Source organism: Abramis brama, assembly GCF_963993115.1.
Source record: "Abramis brama genome assembly, chromosome: 15".
NCBI classification, from domain to species: Eukaryota; Metazoa; Chordata; class Actinopteri; order Cypriniformes; family Leuciscidae; genus Abramis; species Abramis brama.
The window spans coordinates 17,610,417-17,629,974 of record NC_139977.1 but is presented as its reverse complement, the minus strand read 5'-3'; the positions used below and the strand labels follow the sequence as shown (position 1 = coordinate 17,629,974).

Here is a 19,558-nt window from a genome sequence, read left to right as displayed (position 1 = left end):
ACACTCGCCCTGTCCCAATGGGAAGAGTGGTGGGAGTGGGAAGGGAAGAAATGAAGGAGAGAGCAGGCAGAGGTTACTGGGTATTTCGTTGCTGGCAGGGGGGATAAGAGAAGGGGTGGTTGGAAAGTCACGGAGGTGGTGCTCTTATGAAAGCTGTCTCTCTTTAGTTCCCTTATCCTTTCACACTTCTCCAGCCTGCTTAAATAGATGGAAAAGCGGGAACATCATGACCTACAGGCAAAGAGAGAGGTGAGCAAAGTCAAAATGCATGCTTAAGTGTTCTCTCTATCCTTTGCGTTTGGTGTTGGGTTTCTGAGAAAAGAGCCCAGACAGCAGTGGGGAATCAGAGGAACACGCTGTATGTTTCAGATCGAATTCTTTGTCTAGTATTGAGCACAGCACTTGCAATGACCTGGTCCTTTTTCCTCAAAATAATACAAAATTAATAACAACCATTTTTGTTTTGGAGAGTGAGATTTTTGTGAAGCAACAAATTCAGCATTTGTTTTCTCATATTACTTTTATTTATATTTTATTTATTTTTTAAATTATTTTATTTGACAAAGTGGCATCAGCAACCCTTTTATTTCCATAATGAGACATTTTTGTGAAACCGAATATATATTTAAAAAAAAATTCTCATATTACTTTCATTTGGTCTTTTCTTCTTTGAATTCGTTTTCACTTTTTTGTTGTAGTGAAGGACTAGTTCACCCAAAAATTCAAATGATATATAATTTACTCACCCTTAAGCCATTTTAGATTTACATGATTTTCTTTTTTTTCAGCCAAACACAGTTATATTAAACAATATCCTTGCTCTTCCCAGCTTTGTAATGGCATTGAATAGTGCCCCAGTTTTTGAATCTCCAAAAAGCGCATCCCTCCATCATAAAAGTAATCCATACGACTCCAGTGGGTTAATAAATGCCTTCTGAAGCGAAGCGATGGGTTTTTGTAAGAAAAATATTCATATTTAAAACTTTATTAACTATAATCGCTGGCTTCCAGCAACATCCGTATGTGCGTTCACGAGAGATTCGAGTTCTGGAAGGATGACCTGAGCCTCTGGACCAGCCTGGATCCAATATTCCTGGTGTGGAGATTCAATCTAACATTTTTGGTCAGTAGGATATTGGCACAACATTACCAACCTTTTTTTTTGTTTAACAGGGATATTAAACACTTTTTTTCTAACATCTCTCTAGTATAGTAATAATATATTTCTATATATTTCTTACCAAAAAGTGTATTTAAAAAGCAGTAACTGCACTTGCTGAAGCAGTGGTAGTCTATTTGTTAGTACCATTAGCACATGCATGTGTGCTGTTGCTAGCTAGAAGTTAATTGCAAGAGATTTGAGGTCATTTTAATGATTCTAATTTTAATAGTTTTAAGCAATACAGAGAAGTTACAGTTACGCAAAGTATTTGAATGGAGTGTAGAGTTTAATTGTCTTTCTTTTTAGTGAACTCAAATGAAATATGTTCACAGTACTCATAACTATTGCTTTCTAAACTTAAATGGATTTATGCAATCAGTTTACAAATATCTTCCACATATCAAAATCATTTTCTCAGAATATCTTGTTTTGTGTTCTGCAGATGAAAGAAAATCCGACTGGTTTGGAATGACATGAGGGTCAGTAGAAGATGACAGAATTACATTTTTTGGGTGGACTATCCCTTTAAGAACTTCATCTTTATGAGAGTGTAGCTAGCCCTCTCTGTGGATACTGTAAATGTTAACCATCATGTGTTTTGTGGTGGAAACCCATAGTATAGTAGGGTTAGAGTTTGGCTCTCAAAGGACTGAAGTTTAGCTTAGGCTGCGTTTTTGTGCGTGTTTGTGCATTACACTAGGTATCGTCTTGTCAAGAGACTCTCAGGAGAGAGAGAGAGAGAGAGAGAGAGAGAGGAGGGAGAGCTCAGCTGCTGCAGCTGCAGTGGAGTCATCACAGCCAGAGAGAGAACAGGCCAGCTCTGTCTGCATCACTGCTCCTGCATGCATGATCGGCTAACCACCTATGTGCCAATCAGTAGGTTTTAATTGGGTAAAGGAGGGCAGAATGTTGCCTGTAGCAATCACACGGAACCGTTCCATCATCTCCTCCGTCTCCTCCTCCCTGTGCTGCCCACACCGTCTTTCATGCAGTCAGAGTTGTGTGCTCTTCATGGAGTTTTTAAAGACATTTATGCTCTCTGGGGGTGCTTTGGAAAAAAAAGGCATGCTCATGATTTTAGACATCAGGCTCTGAGAATAAAAGCACTGGTAAAAATTAGACCATGCGATTACTATGCGCTGTTCCTGACTGGAACTAGGTATCACATCTGTGTGAAGTTGTGCTTTTCCCGGGCCGTTTTTGCAATCTGCTTGGTCTTCAATCACACTTTCCCTTTGATTATAAATTAAATCTTTCATCTTCAGATTTTCCCTTTTTTTACTATGCCAATGAAATGGAGGGCCTCACAGATTCCTAGTGTGTAGCTCTGTTCCAGACTCTAGTGATCTACTGGACCCTACTGGAAAAAAAACACTTAAAACAGCCTAAGCTGGTCTTAGCTGGTCTCTCAGGCCGATCAGGCTCGTCTGTTGGCTTTAGAGGGAATTGCGCACTTTTTTAGCTACTGGAAAACCAGCTAGACCAGTGGTTCCCAACAGGTTCTGTTTTACGACCCAGATTTTACATTTCACAACAAATGATATATATAGATTATATTACGTTTTAAAATACTCATAATCAGACTACAATTACTTTTTTTTTATTGATTACATGATTACATGTTATTCTCACAATGGCAGTAAATTATTCATAATTCCTTGATTCTCCCTACTATTTTTGTTTTATCCATTAAATTTTCCTTTCTTAAAAAGCTTACGTTTAGAAGGTCTTCCAGGTTTGTGGAATTGTGGCCTATAGAGGGCACAAAACGATAAGAAATCTTTGAAGTTCACTTTTACGCTGCATTTCCAACAGTTAAAATGACAAATAAATGCATACTCCGAGAGTGCTCCACCAGATATGTTTGATTTTCATCTAGATGCTCAAAATTGATCAGTTGAATGCATGTTTTTATACAGCTTATTATACACGTAAGTTAATCGCCGTTCTAAACTAATGTGCTGCTGCATTGTAAATCACACGCATACAAGACCGTAGCTCGCATATCATGTGCAGATCGAGCGCACCCAAACACTCAGGAGCGCAGAAATGTATTGTCAACACTGTTCTGTGATTTTATCAATAAAATAGTTTCGAAACTGAAAAGTTCTAGCATATATTTCTTAGTAACTTAAACCCACAGCTTCTCTATTAGTAGAGAGACGGTGACAGGTAGAATTAATTCACACGCAGTCGCTCTCTCACTTATGAATTCATATAAATGTAATCTTTGCTACTTTATCTGTATCTGATTTAGAACGAGCATAAATCTGTGAGAAATATAACAACCCAAAGACAAAAGAACTCATAAAAATAAGCTGTTTTGTTGGAGCAGTTGCCTTGTTGGCAGCACTGTGTCATATATCATAGCTGTGCACAAGGCAACCCGCGTTCAAGTCTCAGCTCGAGGTTCAGGCTTTTTCAATTGAAAAATTAAGTTGTTCAACCCCTAATATACGTACATCCATGCATGCACACACACACACACACACACACACACACACACACACACACACACACACACACACACATATACACACACATATATATATATTTTCACATATATGTAATATTTAAAATAGGTTCTTATTACATATTTTTCGACCCAATTTGTGACCCATTTTTAGTTCTCGACCCACCACATGATAAACTCTGAGCTACACCATCTTGACCAGGCTGGGAGACCATCTTAGACCAGCTTAGACCAGCTGTCTACCTTGCTGAAAACCCATGTAAACAAGCCTAAGCTGGTTTTCTGGTCTTACCTGTTGTTGTTTTTTTTTTTCAGCTGGTTAGGCAACATTTTAAGCCACAATAGGTGAACCCCCTTCATGAAACTATTTTATTCAGTATTAAAAAGTATCAATTAATATAGAGTATCACAAAGTTATTAGCTTGCCATCATGTTAATGTCAAACTCTATTGGAATTAACTCAATCTTTAAGCATTAGACAGGGCTCTTAAGATCTTCATATGAGTAGCGCTATTTGTTTGGCTTGTATGAATGGCTTTAAATTAGACTTGCATTTTGATTTAGATGTTAACTTAGAAGGTAGCAGCTGATGTATAGAGTAGTTAGTGAAGCAGCTCGTTAAGTTTTAGGAAAGAGCGGGGATTGATTTAAAACACATACTGGGATTACATAAACACGCATCGATGTATGCATATGTTCTCTCTCCATATAATGTATCGGCTATAACCTGAGCTTTAAGGACCATTTGCAATATCCGTTGTAACAAAGCGCTTAGCATAACACACAAACCAGGCAGACAGGAAACCTCCCCCAACTGCGCCAATGTCCTCTTTTTCTGGTCCACACCTTCACCCCTGCCTCTTTCCTTTCATCTTCGTCCTGCTTTCCTCCTCTTCTGTCAACTGTTATATAAAATGGTCTGAGGTGGGCTTGACACAGCAGAAATGAAGAAATATAACAGGAAATTACAAGCTTCATTTTGAAGCCTTAGCTCATATAACACATTACTTCTTTGATATCTTGCAGATTAACAGACCTTGTTGTTGATGTTGTTTATTATCTGCAATTAAATCTCCAGTTAAGTTAGCTGAGCTAGAATTAGTACACTAGAGACATTAAGCTTATTATCCTATTTGACATTTTAATCAGGTTTTTTTGGGGGCTGTATGCCGTGCTGCCAGTCAACTGCAGCACTCTAGTTTTTTGGTTCATGTGCCATATGGCTTTTTATTCCATCTTCTCTTAAGCAATTAACCTTGGAGCTATCATATCAGATTGATCTCAATTAGAGCTTCATTACAGCTTCATTCCACAATACAGAATATCATTTTTACAGAACAGCGTTTTATTCTTTTTATGACTCTGGAAAAAAGGCTGATCAGACAAGAACAATTATGACTATTCAGACCACTGTTGAATGACATTTGAACAAATGGTTACCCCGTTCTTAACACCAATGTATTGAAGTGTTCTGAGAGTCCCACTCCTTCCATCTTTTCAATTCATTGAAAAACATCCGTTTGAAAAAATTATTAGAGTGAAGAGAAACTTTACAGCATATTTATATTCTTTCTCTCATTAGAAGGCCCATCCATGTTGTACTTCTTTGCAGCAGTGTATTTCAACAGATAATGCATTCTCTCTTTGGGTTTGATTTTTTTTTTTTTTTTTTTTTTTTTTTTGTGTGATATTTACCCCCTTAGTTTTTCAGCTCCTCATTAGCATTCGAATAGTGTTTCTTCTACATAAAGTAGAGGCTGATTTATTCCAAAATGTATTAATTGGTTAATTAATCTTGTTGAAACAGACGCTTTAGGTTGTAATCCCCCATGCCTTGGGCCTGTGGTAAAAAAACAAGCCTGTCCTTGAATCTTTTTTCTTCAAATCCTACTTGTCATTCTTTGTCTTCACATAATTTGATTTTGAGCCTTGTTGTGGCTTAGAATAATGGCGGTCATCAAATGATAGCCAATCCTTTGTGTCAGGAGCATTACTTCTCATCAATTCTGCCCTCCCCCGATAATTTCTTATCTAATTTTTTTTTTTATAGTTCTCTCTCACTGCATTTGTTTGTTTGTATCAGCCTTTCTTAGGCAAATCTTTCTTTCACAATCTACACCACGCTTTCCTCCAGGTCTCTTGGATTGACGGTCATGCTACTGTTTGAGTTTGAAGTCGAGTTAGAGTTAGAGTTGGAGGAGTTGTTAGAAGTGAAGGCATGTAGACAATTTTGCGTTAGGCCGTTGCCGTACTGCTCGCTGCTACCCGTGCTGGATGTGCTGGTCGTGGAGCCACAGTGGACAAGCATGCCATGTAGCGACTGGCTACGACGGGTCCAGATGACACTCAGCCGCTTGGCGTAGCCGTAACACGTGGTGGTGGTGGTGATTTCACCCACATCAAAAGAGCAGCTACGCTTGGTTTTTAGTGCTTGCCTCAAGTCTGAGCCTCCTTCCCTTCCGTCATCTCCATCTTGTTTCAATGCAAGCGAAGCCAAGGCCTCTCTGTCCATGTCTCTGCCTTTCTCCAGAGGTTTTCGCAACTTGAGCCTACCTGCTCGCTTTTGTGTCGGCATGGGCAGTGTGTTACTTGGGGAATAAAAGAGTGTCAATCTCTCACTTTCTGGTGTGAGAGGACTAAAGCATTTTTCCCTCACTGCCCCGTCACCCCTATCGTGTGTGCCATGGTGTGGCTCCGGGCTCTGTTTGGGTTTTGAGAGAGAACTGTGCTTGTGTTTGTCTTTTGTTCTTTGGGCCAAGACTCCGTTTGGCAACGCCACCATCATCATACTGTTGTTTCCATTTGTCTGGGCGTAAACATCCACCCCTTTGGCTGGCAAGAACTTGCCAGGCCTGTTGGCATCATCCCGACACTCTCCGCATACACGATGGCGCACCATCATGGCCACGGTGAAGACCAGAAGGGTTACTACCACCACACCACCCACCATCACTGTCAGCGTGCCGCCCAGGAAGTGAGCGTGTAGAGAACGGCATTCTGGATAATCCTCTTTAGTGCTGAACTGGATGCAGCCCAACACCTTTGTAGTAGCCAAGGAGGAGATGCCATCATCGAATATGGCCAAGACACACAGGCTGTAGTCCGCTCCTGACACCAAGTTTTTCAGCAGGAAACTATTACTGGTTGGAGGCAGAATTCTGTAACCAAAAATAAAAAAAGGAGAGACTTTATGAGAAATTAAACATATTGAGGAGAAATGCAGCCAGAAATGCACCAAGCACAATAACGTGAACTTGATGGATTTCAAAGCTTTTGTAGTGAAAATGGTCAGTCTGACAAGCAATTAAGCATTTTTACATTAAAGCTGAGAGGTTGCTGACATGCTTCTTGCCTGAAGGAATCCTGCCCACACTAGTCTTTACAATCTGGCAGAAACTGTGTCTATACAGTACTCTTTAATAAATTTCATTGACTGTCCACTGCATTTGCTTTGGCTGCTTGGTATATGTGTCTGTAATGAAAATGCTTTAAACGTGATTCAAGTACTTTAATTCACTTTACTTTGAGAGGCAATTGGGGTTTACAGCAGAAGGACCTTGAACAATTTTAATCTCTTTTGCTCTGGTTTCAATAAGCTATTTCCCTCTTTCCTCTTCACATTCAATAAGCTTTTGTTCAAATTCGTCAATTTTATTTTGACTACACTATCTTTCCTTGAGTATCAACCTCAGTAAAAAGGTGTGTAGTGTTTTTGTGCTGCACTGGAAGGAATCAAATACCGTGTTCACATTCAAGTTGACTTGACTTATTTTTGAGCTCAGTGTGTTACTGCATATCAATGAGGTATCTGCAAGCTTATCTGCATATAAAATTTCACAAATCTAATGGATCATTTGAATTACAAGCTTCACAGGAAACGTCTTAATGATATGCTGTTAATAAAGCCCTTGATTTTCTCCATGATTCGTGCTGGGCAATGATTTTGAAAAAGAATTTAAATAAAATTCTCCCATTATTTCTATAGAATGGTTTGCATTTTGAGATCAGTTCAGGTCAGATGTATGATAGGGATTTTTTTAACCTGAACTATTTCCTCAACTTTATAATTAAAGGGTCATGAAACTCTAAACTAAATTTTCTAAGTTATTTGTAGAACATCATAGAAGAAAATGTTACCATATATTAAATACTAATACTAGTTTTAATACTAGTTAATTTTAAGCTTTTTTGCACTATTTTCATCTTCCGGGTTTAAATAAGTCTTTGTGTCAACGTCACAGGACGTGACATTTTCTTGTACTATTCTACATCGATGACTCATCTGTGTCTCATAATTAGTCATGAGACTGCATGTCCTTATCCTATGAGAAGACACCTCACTTAAAGGGATGGTTCGGAGTAAAATCAACCTAGGGTCCTTTGCACCATGACCTCGAGCCAAACACCCCCCCCCCAGAAGCCTTTTTTCCCTTGGTCGAACATTATTAAAGTTAGAGCTTATTTAGAGATATCAGCCGTATGGATTAGTGCAGGCGCTAATGGATCCTAGGCTGTATCTCGTATTCATGACAGCATGCGTTGATTTCCTATGACAGGCGCTTCAAACAGATCACAATACAGTAAATGTGAGATGCATTAATGGGTCAAAATGAGTGTTTGATTTTGCTTTTGTAAGTGTTTCTGCGTCTCATAAGTTCTCTTCCATAGATTAGTCTTTGACACAAATGTGATTCATCCACACTGTGAGTGTGACTGGCCCAATAACTGATCAAACAAACATATATACGTATGTGTGTGTGTGTGTTTATATGTGTGTGTATATGTATATGTGTATATATATGTGTGTGTGTGTGTGTGTGTGTGTGTGTGTATATGTTACCGGCAAAGTGTGTAATCCGGCATTCTATAGAATGCCTAGGTAATGTATAGAATTAGGTAATGTATTTTTTGCAAAAAAACATCAGGAATATATATATATATATAGATATAGATATAGATATAGATTATATATATATATATATATATATATATATATATATATATATATATATATATATATATATATATATATAGATTGTTGTTTTGTTTGTTGTTTATAGATTGTTGTTTATAGATTGTTTTACTGGACATTCTCGTTGGAGGGGCAGCGGTGTTGTTCAAACGCGCGGTCAGACGCAAACGCGGGAAGCGCGCCGGCGCGCTGGTTAAACTCCTCGAGCGCGGCCTCCGCACTGTACTCCCCAGTATTCATCTTGCGAATCTCCGATCTCTTCCTAACAAAATGGACGAACTTCTCATCACCCGCACTAACAAGGATTTTTTAAACTCCGCTGCTCTGTGCTTCACTGAAACCTGGCTGAGTGAAGCCATACCGGACAACGCACTACATCTGCCGGGCTTCCAGCTGTTCCGAGCGGATTGCATCGTGGAACTAACGGGGAAAACGAGAGGTGGTGGATTGTGTTTCTACATTAACAAAAGTTGGTGTTCAGATGTAACAACACTGAAGAAGATGTGCTCTCCTAATTTAGAGGCGCATTTCATAAACTGTAAACCTTTCTACTCGCCGCGGGAGTTTTCCTCATTCATTTTCGCGAATGTTTACATTCCTCCAGATGCGTGTGTGAGCGCGGCGCTACAACAGCTGGCTGAACATATAGCTGAAATGGAACAAAGGTACCCAGACTCTCTTTTAATCATTCTTGGGGATTTTAACAAAGCAAATCTCTCCCGTGAACTGCCAAACTACTGCCAGACTGTTTTTGAAGCTGCAGCCACCGATCTGGATGAGCTCACAGATACTGTAACATCATATATCAGTTTCTGTGAGGATACATGCATTCCTACCAGGACATTCTTATCATTCACTAATGATAAACCATGGTTTACTGGGAAACTCAAACAGCTTCGTCATGCCAAAGAGGATGCTTACAGAAGTGGGGATAAAATCTTGTATAACCAGGCCAGAAACAAACTGACAAAGGAAATCAGAGTTGCTAAAAGAAGCTACTCTGAAAAGCTGAAAAAACAGTTTTCAGCCAACGACCCGGCATCAGTCTGGAGAGGCCTGAGGAACATCACCAACTACAAATCACCATCCCCCTCATCTGTGGAGAATCAACAACTGGCTGACACTCTCAATGCATTCTATTGCAGGTTTGAGAAGCCCAGACTCACACCTCACACCCGCTCTGATGTGCACTTCACACATCCACCATCACCTCCTGCAACCCCTCTCCTCCCCCCTTCTGCCATCCAACCTGAGCTTAAGGTCTGTGTGGAGGACGTGAGCCGAGTCTTCAAAAAACAGAAGACTAGGAAAGCTTCAGGCCCAGATGGCATCTCATCTGCTTGTCTAAAAGCCTGCGCTGACCAACTGGCCCCAGTCTTCACGCAGATCTTCAACAGATCATTGGAGCAGTGTGAAGTTCCCTGCTGCTTCAAACGCTCCACTATCATTCCGGTTCCCAAAAAAACTAAAATCACTGGACTTAACGACTACAGACCTGTCGCTCTCACGTCTGTGGTCATGAAGTCGTTTGAAAGACTGGTGTTGGCCTATCTGAAGGACATCACTGGACCCCTGCTGGATCCCTTTCAGTTTGCTTACAGAGCAAACAGGTCTGTGGATGATGCAGTCAACATGGGACTGCACTATATCCTGCAACATCTTGACAGACCTGGGACTTATGCACGGATCTTATTTGTGGACTTCAGTTCGGCCTTCAATACCATCATCCCTGATCTTCTCACAGCCAAACTGACTCAGCTCTCCATGCCATCCTCAATCTGTCAGTGGATCTCCAGCTTCCTGACGGACCGGCAGCAGCTAGTGAGACTGGGGAAACTCACATCCAGGACCCTCACCATCAGCACTGGTGCCCCCCAAGGGTGCGTTCTCTCTCCACTGCTCTTCTCCCTGTACACTAATGACTGCACTTCTAAAGTCCCCTCTGTCAAGCTCCTGAAATTTGCAGACGACACCACTGTCATCGGTCTCATCCAAAATGGTGACGAGTCTGCTTACAGACTGGGGGTTGAACAGCTGGCTGTCCGGTGCAGCTATAACAACCTTGAGCTGAACACGCTCAAAACAGTGGAGATGATCGTGGACTTCAGGAGAAAATCCCCAGCACTGCCCCCTCTCACCATCATGAACAGCACTGTGGAAGCAGTGGAGTCATTCAGGTTCCTGGGCTCTACCATCTCTCAGGACCTGAAGTGGGCAAATCACATTGACTCCATTGTGAAAAAGGCCCAGCAGAGACTGTACTTCCTTCGCCAGCTGAAGAAGTTCAATCTGCCACAGGAGCTGCTGATCCAGTTCTACTCAGCCATCATTGAGTCTGTTTTAAGCACTTCCATCACTGTCTGGTTTGGTTCAGCTACCAAATCGGATATCAGGAGACTACAACGGACCGTCCGGACTGCAGAGAGGATTATTGGTGCCCCCCTGCCAACCCTCCAGGACCTGTACTCTTCCAGAGTGAGGAAGAGAGCAGGTAAAATCATCACAGACTCCTCACCCTGGACACCCCCTGTTTGAACTGTTACCGTCAGGACGCGACACAGATCACTGGCCACAAGAACATCCAGGCACAGGAACAGTTTATTTCCACAGGCCATTTCCCTTCTGAACACTTAACATGCCCCCCAAGGCATATGCCTGTAAGTGCAATACTCCCACTGTCTAGTGCAATATTCTCTAACTCAGGTGATATTTATATCTATATTATTCATACTACTCAAAATACTGTAAATATGTTCATAATCTGTAACATGCGCTAGACTCCCACTGTCTAGTGTAATATTCTCTAACTCAGGTGATATTTATATTTATATTATTCATACTACTCAAAATACTGTAAATATGTTCATAATCTGTAAATGTTTATTCGGACTAAACCCAACTGTGACCCTACTTTTTTACTTTTATACTATTTTTATTTATTTTTTATATATTTTATTCTTAGAATTTGTATTACTATGTTTCTTGTTGTATTTGTATTTGTATATGTGCACTGGAAGCTTCAGTACCAAGAAAAATTCCTTGTGGGTGCAAGCACACTTGTCAATAAAGCTCTTTCTGATTCTGATTCTTATATATATATATATATATATATATAAAAAATTCTTCAATGCAAAGCTGTGCATTTGTGCGTTAAATTATAGCTGCCACGGGATATGTAGTATGTATTTGTGTAATTTACAGTGAAATTACAAAACCATGTATAATATATATTGTGTTACATGTAATGGTAAATTGCAACATGCATTTGTGGGAAGCTTTGATGCTTTTAACTCAATGAGAGGGAAATAAAACTATCAGAATCAGAAGCCGTTGCTGTGTTGTTGGTCCCTCTTCCCCCTTCACTTCGCATCTCACCACTTTCACGCATTTTTCAAAACTGTGGTGAGAACTGACTGGTGCAGAAACAGCCAACGTGACGTCTGATGCTGAGACTAGCCTTGCTGTTACCATGAATTTTTTCTGTGGTTATTGACATTATGCCACAAATATTGTCAATAGTGCTTAACTTGTAATGAATGTGGAGCGTTCCTTGAATGTGCAAAAATATCTAGGAAAAAGTCTATCTCTATCTCTGTAGTTTAACGATGCAGTCAAGGTGGCCAGTCAAAGTGTAATGTCTGTCTTCTGGCCTTGAGTGGCTTACTGTGTTTACTCTTACAAATTCCTGCATGTTGATGGGAATAGCTGTAGTAACAGGTCCATTATGAAGATGCCTGGCCTCCCACTCATCCACTTCTCTGCCTGCCATCACTCAGCAACTGCTGCTACTTCTGCTATCATCCCCCTCTCTTTAGCCCATCCTCCTTTATCTATGTATATTTCTCTCCTCGTCTCACAAACATGCCCCTCACCTTCACCATGCATTATTGATCCCAATCCCTAGAAATCCCACTGCTCCTTACATTTGTTAAGCCTTCCTAGATATGTCCTTACCATGCCAGAATGGGTTCATGTGTATGCATGTGCAGTGTATATTTTGCTTTTATAAGCTCCCTTCTGAGTAATTGAGTGTTTATAGCTGAAGAGCTCTAGGAAGGTTGCAAAGGGAAAGGGAAAGGAAAAGGTAATGAGAGGAGAGAGTGAGATAAACAAATTGGATCATAAAATGAAGGCTACCATGGAGGAATTTCTTTGTCTGATGAAGGATTTTTGAATTCAAACTGAGTTGTTTGTGCATCCTGATACTGCTGCACAGTATATAAAAAGTAATAAAAATACATCCATATCCATGATCAGTAGCTGAACAATACCCAGATGATGTACTGCATCTGCTAAGATTCTGAGGTGTGCAAACAGTGGACACTTCATTATCCCTTGAGAGAACAGGAGCTGATGCTGTGTCAGATTCAAAAGATAACAATGTCCAAAAACTGTGAGCCAGGTGGCTTTTTTTTTTTAAAGTGCATGTACTGCTTGTACCAATAATTTTTTTTCTGATTAAATTTTACTTGTTAAACAACAGCCAAATAAATAGTTTTCTTGTTAATTGTTAGTGTGTCACAGGACACGGAACACAGGACAACATAGCAGATGTTTTATGTCTGGAAATGTATTTATACTATAAACCTGCATGCCAAAAGAACATAAAATGTTGAGAAGTTCTTCACTGAATTTAGTACAAACTATAAATGTATGAGAATTTGGACACTACTACTGTGGAACTACTATGACTCCTCCCAGCTGTCTAAGAAGAGTCAGTGTAAGTAACTCCCACAGCCCCTCCCATGTGACCTGCCCCATCTCTATCCCTTTCTTCTTCCATTTAGATCCATTTCACTCTTCCTGATTTGCTGTGACACCATCTTCAAATGTGTAGGTTATGGGTCCATCAAGGGTCCATCCTGTTTTCCCCAGAGTCAGCAGGTCCCCTCACTCAAGTGCTCTGCTTTCTTTACCCCTCCCTGGCTATAAATAGCTGCCTGTATCTGTTTTAGCCTCATGGCTCAACTTCTTCCCTCCGCTTTGGGATATTTTCATCAGTATCTGAAGCCTATAATCCATGAACATGGGCATCAAGGATGTTTACATGTTTACTTGAAATGCATGAAAACCAACACATCATTTTCTTTTCTTTTTTTGTCAAAAGTGCTGCAAGATCAAGAAACATGATATCCTTACCTATAAACAAGTGCGTCGTCAGCAGTGCTATTGTACTGGATCTGATACATCCACACCAAGAAAGGCATTGAAGATCGACCCATTTTCCAGCGAATCTGAGCTGAATTGGATGTCACGCCTAAAACTGCTACCAAGGTTTCTGCTCCTCCATTACTGCTTCCGCTTCCTCTTTCTCCGGTATCTCCCTTGCCTCCAGTGACATTCCGTACAGTCACCACACCAGTCCCTGCCCCTTCAACCCCTCCCCGCCCACTGCTAATATCAGATGATCCAGGGTCTCTGTGGTTGATAAGGGATATTGTACCATTACCTCTATGGGGAAGAGGGATGATCTTCAATTCTACCAGAGCTGTAGATTCCCCTGCAGCATTGATGGCAATGCACGTATAGGTGCCATCATCTCTGGCACGTGTCACCAAAAAGTCCAGCGTGCCATTGTAGTATGAACAAATGCGACTGGAGTTGGCCACAATACGGTCATCTGGTGACACCCAATGAATAACTGGCTCAGGGTCACCAATGGCTCTACATTTAAGTGTGGCTCTTTGACCCTCCAACACCCACAGCTTGTTGGTATTACGGGTGATCAATGGTGGCTCACACGTGAACTCTTCCTCAGGGATGGACCAGAAGTAGCGACCCGCCAGATGAACAGGTGTAGCACACGTCTCCATGTCATCTTCCCGAATCAGTCGTCGTAGCCACAACAGCTCACAGTTGCAATGCAGGGGATTCCCCCCAAAGTTAAGGCTGGTGATGGAATTGTATGGTGTTGGACTGACAACCCCAATCTGGGATCTGGAAAACAGTGGATCAGGGGGAAGAGTCTGCAATCTGTTCGAGGTCATATCCAGTCGAGACAGTTTGAAGAGCTCACTGAAAGAACCCTCAGCAATCTGGTCTATTAGATTGTGATCTAGATTTAAGGTGTGCAGGCTAGCCATATTCTGTATAGATTCCCAAGGAACCCTGCGTAGGTTGTTGTAGGAAAGGTCCAGATCTTCCAGAGTCAATAGGAAGTCATCAAAAGCATCCACCGAAACATCTGTGAGCTGGTTGTTGTTGATGATTAGATGCTGAAGGTTAACAAGACCTGTCAGATCCTGAGGTCCCACCACTGTGAGACGGTTGGTGTCCAGGTGAAGTGAACGCAGACTCTCCAGATCAGCAAAGGCCAGTGGTTTTAGAGAATGGATGGTGTTGCGTGACAATGTTAGGTCAACTAGTCCTGTCATATTGGCAAAGTCTGCACCTCCCACTTCCAGGATGTAGTTGTCAGCAAGACGAAGCTCCACAGTGCGGCGATCAATGTTCGGTGGCACGAAAAGCAGACCTTTATTCACACAAAGTGTGCTTAGAGACTCAGATAAGTTCCGACACACACAGTGGATGGGGCAGATGGACACCATGCCCCATGTCTCCCCTGCCAACACACCTTGTCCACTCTGCAGCAATACGAAGCCTAGGAGACTCAGCCAGAAAATTGTTGATTGTGGCATGGGAGAGGGGCGGACATTTATTGGGCTGAAAGGGTTAGAGGAAGCATGATATCTCCTTGACTGGATCCATTTTGAGTTGCCCTGTTCTTGCAACAGATTGGTTCCTCTAGATGGACTTCCTGGTTCTGTGCGTGGCATGGTAACCAGGTAGTCCACAGACCTGTGCAAAGAGAACAAATATTAGTGACTTCATAACTTGAACTGAGAAAAATTAGGACTTTCTGTCTCCCTCAATCCAGGGACTGCTTTTCCATCCACTAATCCCCTTCACAAATGCGGTTATCCATTAATTGCCACTGAGACTTAGAGACAATGTTATGTCTAGTCGCTCATCCAGTATAAGCTCGCTTCATCCAACAATGTATCAAAGAGGAGCTAACCGTGAGTCATGTCCATTGGTTCAGATTAATGATTTACCTGGAATCAGTTGTTAGTTGTTTGGATTTTAAGACATTCATCATGTGCCCAGCAAGTGCAACAAGAACCTTAAACTTTTCCCCTGTTTTGTGAGTGAAAGAGAGACTCAATTTGGCTGCCAGGGACAAACCCCAAGATGATCAGTCACATTCTAAGTGATGAATGCCTTGGCTGTCTTCTCATCGCAGATGTGAGATTGTGTGGCTGTTGTAGTGGCTGTGTGTGCAGACAAAGTGTATCTATTTACCCACGTCTTATGTCCTTTTGTTTGTTCTCCTCTCTGCTGCTCCCTGTTCTCCTACAGGGGTCTGATTTCTCCATTAACCTGATACATAACTGTCTGTTTGTGCCTGCTCTGTCGCACACATGGGCAGAAGCAATCCAACCAGTGCAAGGAGAGTAGGGAGCGACACAAGCTGCAACGAGTGTGTAAATGAAGTTTAATTGCTTTCACAAGAGTGAATACCTGTGTTATCTAATACACTATTGTCCCTGAACATGTGCAAATGCTTGACTTGGTTTAATTAATCCATTAGTCACCATCATCAAATATGTGTTATACTGTGATGGTGTTATGCTAATGCTTCTATTTGTTGTTTACGTGATTTTGGACTGTTCATCTCAGTCTTACATAATGGCTCCAATGTCAGTCTCGTAAAGCAGTTTTTTTAAACGAGTGTGTGCAACTGAGAATGGGTGAGATGAAGAGATAAGATGGGGCAGCATTGAGAGTAGTTATATTCTATAAATAACCATGTGCAATTGGCTCAAAGCTGTATGTGTGCAAATTTGCTATAAAGAATGAATACCCATTGGAATTTAGATTCATTGTGCTGAATCTGGAATTACACACTGTAAATATCCTGAAAACAATTGACAAACCTCATGAGGTCCTACCTGCCAGCAGTAGGTTAGTTTGTGCAGGGAGGGAAAGGAGAAAACGACAAACAAAAAAATACTGTAATTTTTCATACCTGTTGTGTCTGTTTCATCAAGATTTAAAATGGTTTCCAATCCTTTCAGTTCTTTTATAGACAAACTGTCCAGCTAGTCCCATTATTGCTTCAGATGAAAATCCAGAAGTGAAACACTGTAAACACTGTGGAAATATTCAGATGTGCTGAGGGTAGATTTGTTCCTCATAGTTAATGACCAAAAATCATGATGATTTAAATTTGATCTGTGGTCAAATGGATGAATTACTGTCACATCATGACTGCCTTGCCGTTCTTTTCTTCGCCATGAGTCACTCTGCCCAGTTTCCATAATCTTCTGTGAACCTCAGTTAAAAGTAAGTTGGATTATTTTTTTCCTGATTTTCATAATTTTCTGCATTTCAGGAAATGCATCCAAATTCTCCTTCACTTCACAGCATTTTTAAATTCAGACTCCAGTGAAAGCTTGTTTTATTAAAATCTTCTATTTGCAAAGGTGCTTCCAGTAGCAAGTGCTTCCAATCCATTTAATCTCAGAGTGAACTGCCAAAAGAAACACAAATATTTAACCAATATTAAAAGCTCCCATTCTTTAAAAAAAAAAAGCTCACATCATTTTTGTTCTCTCGTTTCTCTTGCATAGACTTTTAGCTCAGATGACACAGCCTAAAGCGGAAAGCATGTTGTGTATCATTCATGTCTGTTTGCTGATGTCAGCGTCTTATACTATTGAGGATCCTAAATTAATTGATTCTTCCTGTAAACTGGCGCATTAAAGCAAATAATCCAATTAGACCTGCTTTCAAGCAGACCCTGTGGGTCTCACTGAGCCAAATTTGTCTGTGTATGTGCGTGCATGCACTCTTGTCTGGATGGACCTATAGACTCATTTTCACTGCACGATTACCTCCTTTTTGTTTTCTTTCTCTGTCTCTCTCTCTCTCTAATCCACCCTGAACTGTTATTCTTTCTACTCTGTCTTAACCAACTCCAAATCTCTGTCTCCACTCCTCCTCAGCCTCTCCTAAATACCTAAAGGGTAAAGGCAAACATATACCTACCTTTTTTATTTCCAAATTCCTGCTTGTGTCCATCCGAGATAACTGCTGCCTTTTCCAGGGGTCCCTTTCCCTCTACATCTCAGGTTTGTCCAAGAGGGATTTTGGGTAGCATCCTCACCCCTTGTTTCTCCCCCGAACGCTTCTTTTGTTTTTACTTTTGCAAACGGTCCCAGGAAACCCTGCCCACAAAGTAGGCAACCATTACCTACAACCACGAAGAACCTTTATATGACAGTGCTGTAGAGTCCCAGCTGATGTCGCATATTACCATCAATCAGTGCCTTGTTTTTGCTTTTTCGTCCTGCTCTGTATTCTTGAACTGCGCGAGTCTGTGATTTGTTGGTTTTGATGCAGGGAGCAAGCCGATGCGAGCGTTTGCAACTGCAATGTGTCTGCCACAGCAAGGGCAGAGTGAGCAGGAGGGAGGGAAGAGAGAACGAGAGAGCGAGCGAGAGAGGGAGAGAGGGAGAGAGGGGAGAGAGGGTGGGGGGGTAGTGGTAGAGCCTGAAGCAGTCTTGGCTCTCGGTATGAAGAGAGAGATGAAATGCAAGGGTAAAAATGGCAGAATGAGAGTGCATTGGCAGACAGGGGTGTGGGGCTGGATGTGGAGAGGAATTGCCCAAAGTTATATAGTTATATATGTGCACATATATAACTATGTGTATATAGTTATATATGTATATATATATATATATATATATATATATATATATATATATATATATATATATATATATATATATACACACACACATATATATACACACACACATATATATATACACACACATATATATATACACACACATATATATATACACACACATATATATATACACACACATATATATATACACACACATATATATACACATACATACACACATACATATATCTCATTATATATCATTAAAAACAGATACTGAAAGAGGAGCTGATTTTGAGAAATCTGTTTTTAAAAATGCATGTGTTGTTGAAGGTGGGTAACTCTGAATTGCCTGGGTGGGTGATTCTGATGCCTTTGACAGGATATGACATGGTTCCACCCCATCCCCAAAACAGCATAGTTGACTGTCAGAATTTTTTTTCGTATTATGATAAATTTTGATAAAAAAAATGTAAAAATGAAATAAATAAACTGCATAAATGGATAAACTTCCAGATATAAATAAAACAGTAACTGCTTTCACAAATGTTCAATTTGTTAACTAATAATGAACTAATAATGGGCAAGTTTATCAATCTAGGTATGTTAATTTAAAAATACACTATGTACTTGGTTGTTAAAGGATTAGTTCACTTTTAAAAAAACTTTTGCTGATAATTTACTCACCCCCACGTCATCCAAGATGTCCATGTCTTTCTTTCTTCAGTCGAAAAGAAATTAAGGTTTTTGATGAAAACATTCCAGGATTTCTCTCCATATAATGGACTTCAATGGGCCCCAAACGGTTCAAGGTCCAAATGACAGTTTCAGTGCAGCTTCAAAGGGCTTTAAACGATACCAGACGATGAATAAGGGTCTTATCTAGCGAAACGATCGGTCATTTAAAAAATAAATAAAAAAGTTTAAGTTTTATAAGCACAAATGCTCGCCTTGCTCTGTTCTGTGATGCGCGTTCGTGACGTCACGTAATACGCAATTACTTTTTTATTTATTTTTGAAATGACCGATCGTTTCGCTAGATAAGACCCTTATTCATCATCTGGTATCGTTTAAAGCCCTTTGAAGCTGCACTGAAACTGTCATTTGGACCTTGAACCATTTGGGGCCCATTGAAGTCCATTATATGGAGAAATGTTTTCATCAAAAACCTTAATTTCTTTTCGACTGAAGAAAGAAAGACATGGACATCTTGGATGACATGGGGGTGAGTAAATTATCAGCAAACGTTTTTTT

General features: G+C 40.6%; 2 protein-coding genes across 3 annotated transcripts in view; one reads left to right on the top strand and one right to left on the bottom strand.

The window, feature by feature from the left end:
* Nucleotides 1–19,558, top strand: part of pcxa (pyruvate carboxylase a) — a 121,744-nt gene that overhangs the window by 72,690 nt on the left and 29,496 nt on the right. The gene's annotated exons all lie outside the window — the stretch shown is intronic.
* Nucleotides 4,963–18,066, bottom strand: lrfn4a (leucine rich repeat and fibronectin type III domain containing 4a). Of its 2 annotated transcripts, XM_084136294.1 has the most exons (4): nt 17,659–18,066; nt 16,637–17,140; nt 13,747–15,405; nt 4,963–6,793 (listed from the first exon to the last, which is right to left on the bottom strand). In XM_084136294.1, exons 3-4 carry the CDS (start codon nt 15,381–15,383, stop codon nt 5,749–5,751), a joined length of 2,682 nt encoding a protein of 893 aa, XP_083992420.1. In that variant the 5' UTR covers nt 15,384–15,405; nt 16,637–17,140; nt 17,659–18,066; the 3' UTR covers nt 4,963–5,748. The 2 variants fall into 2 exon arrangements, with proteins under 2 accessions (XP_083992420.1, XP_083992421.1); XM_084136295.1 differs by lacking the exon at nt 16,637–17,140.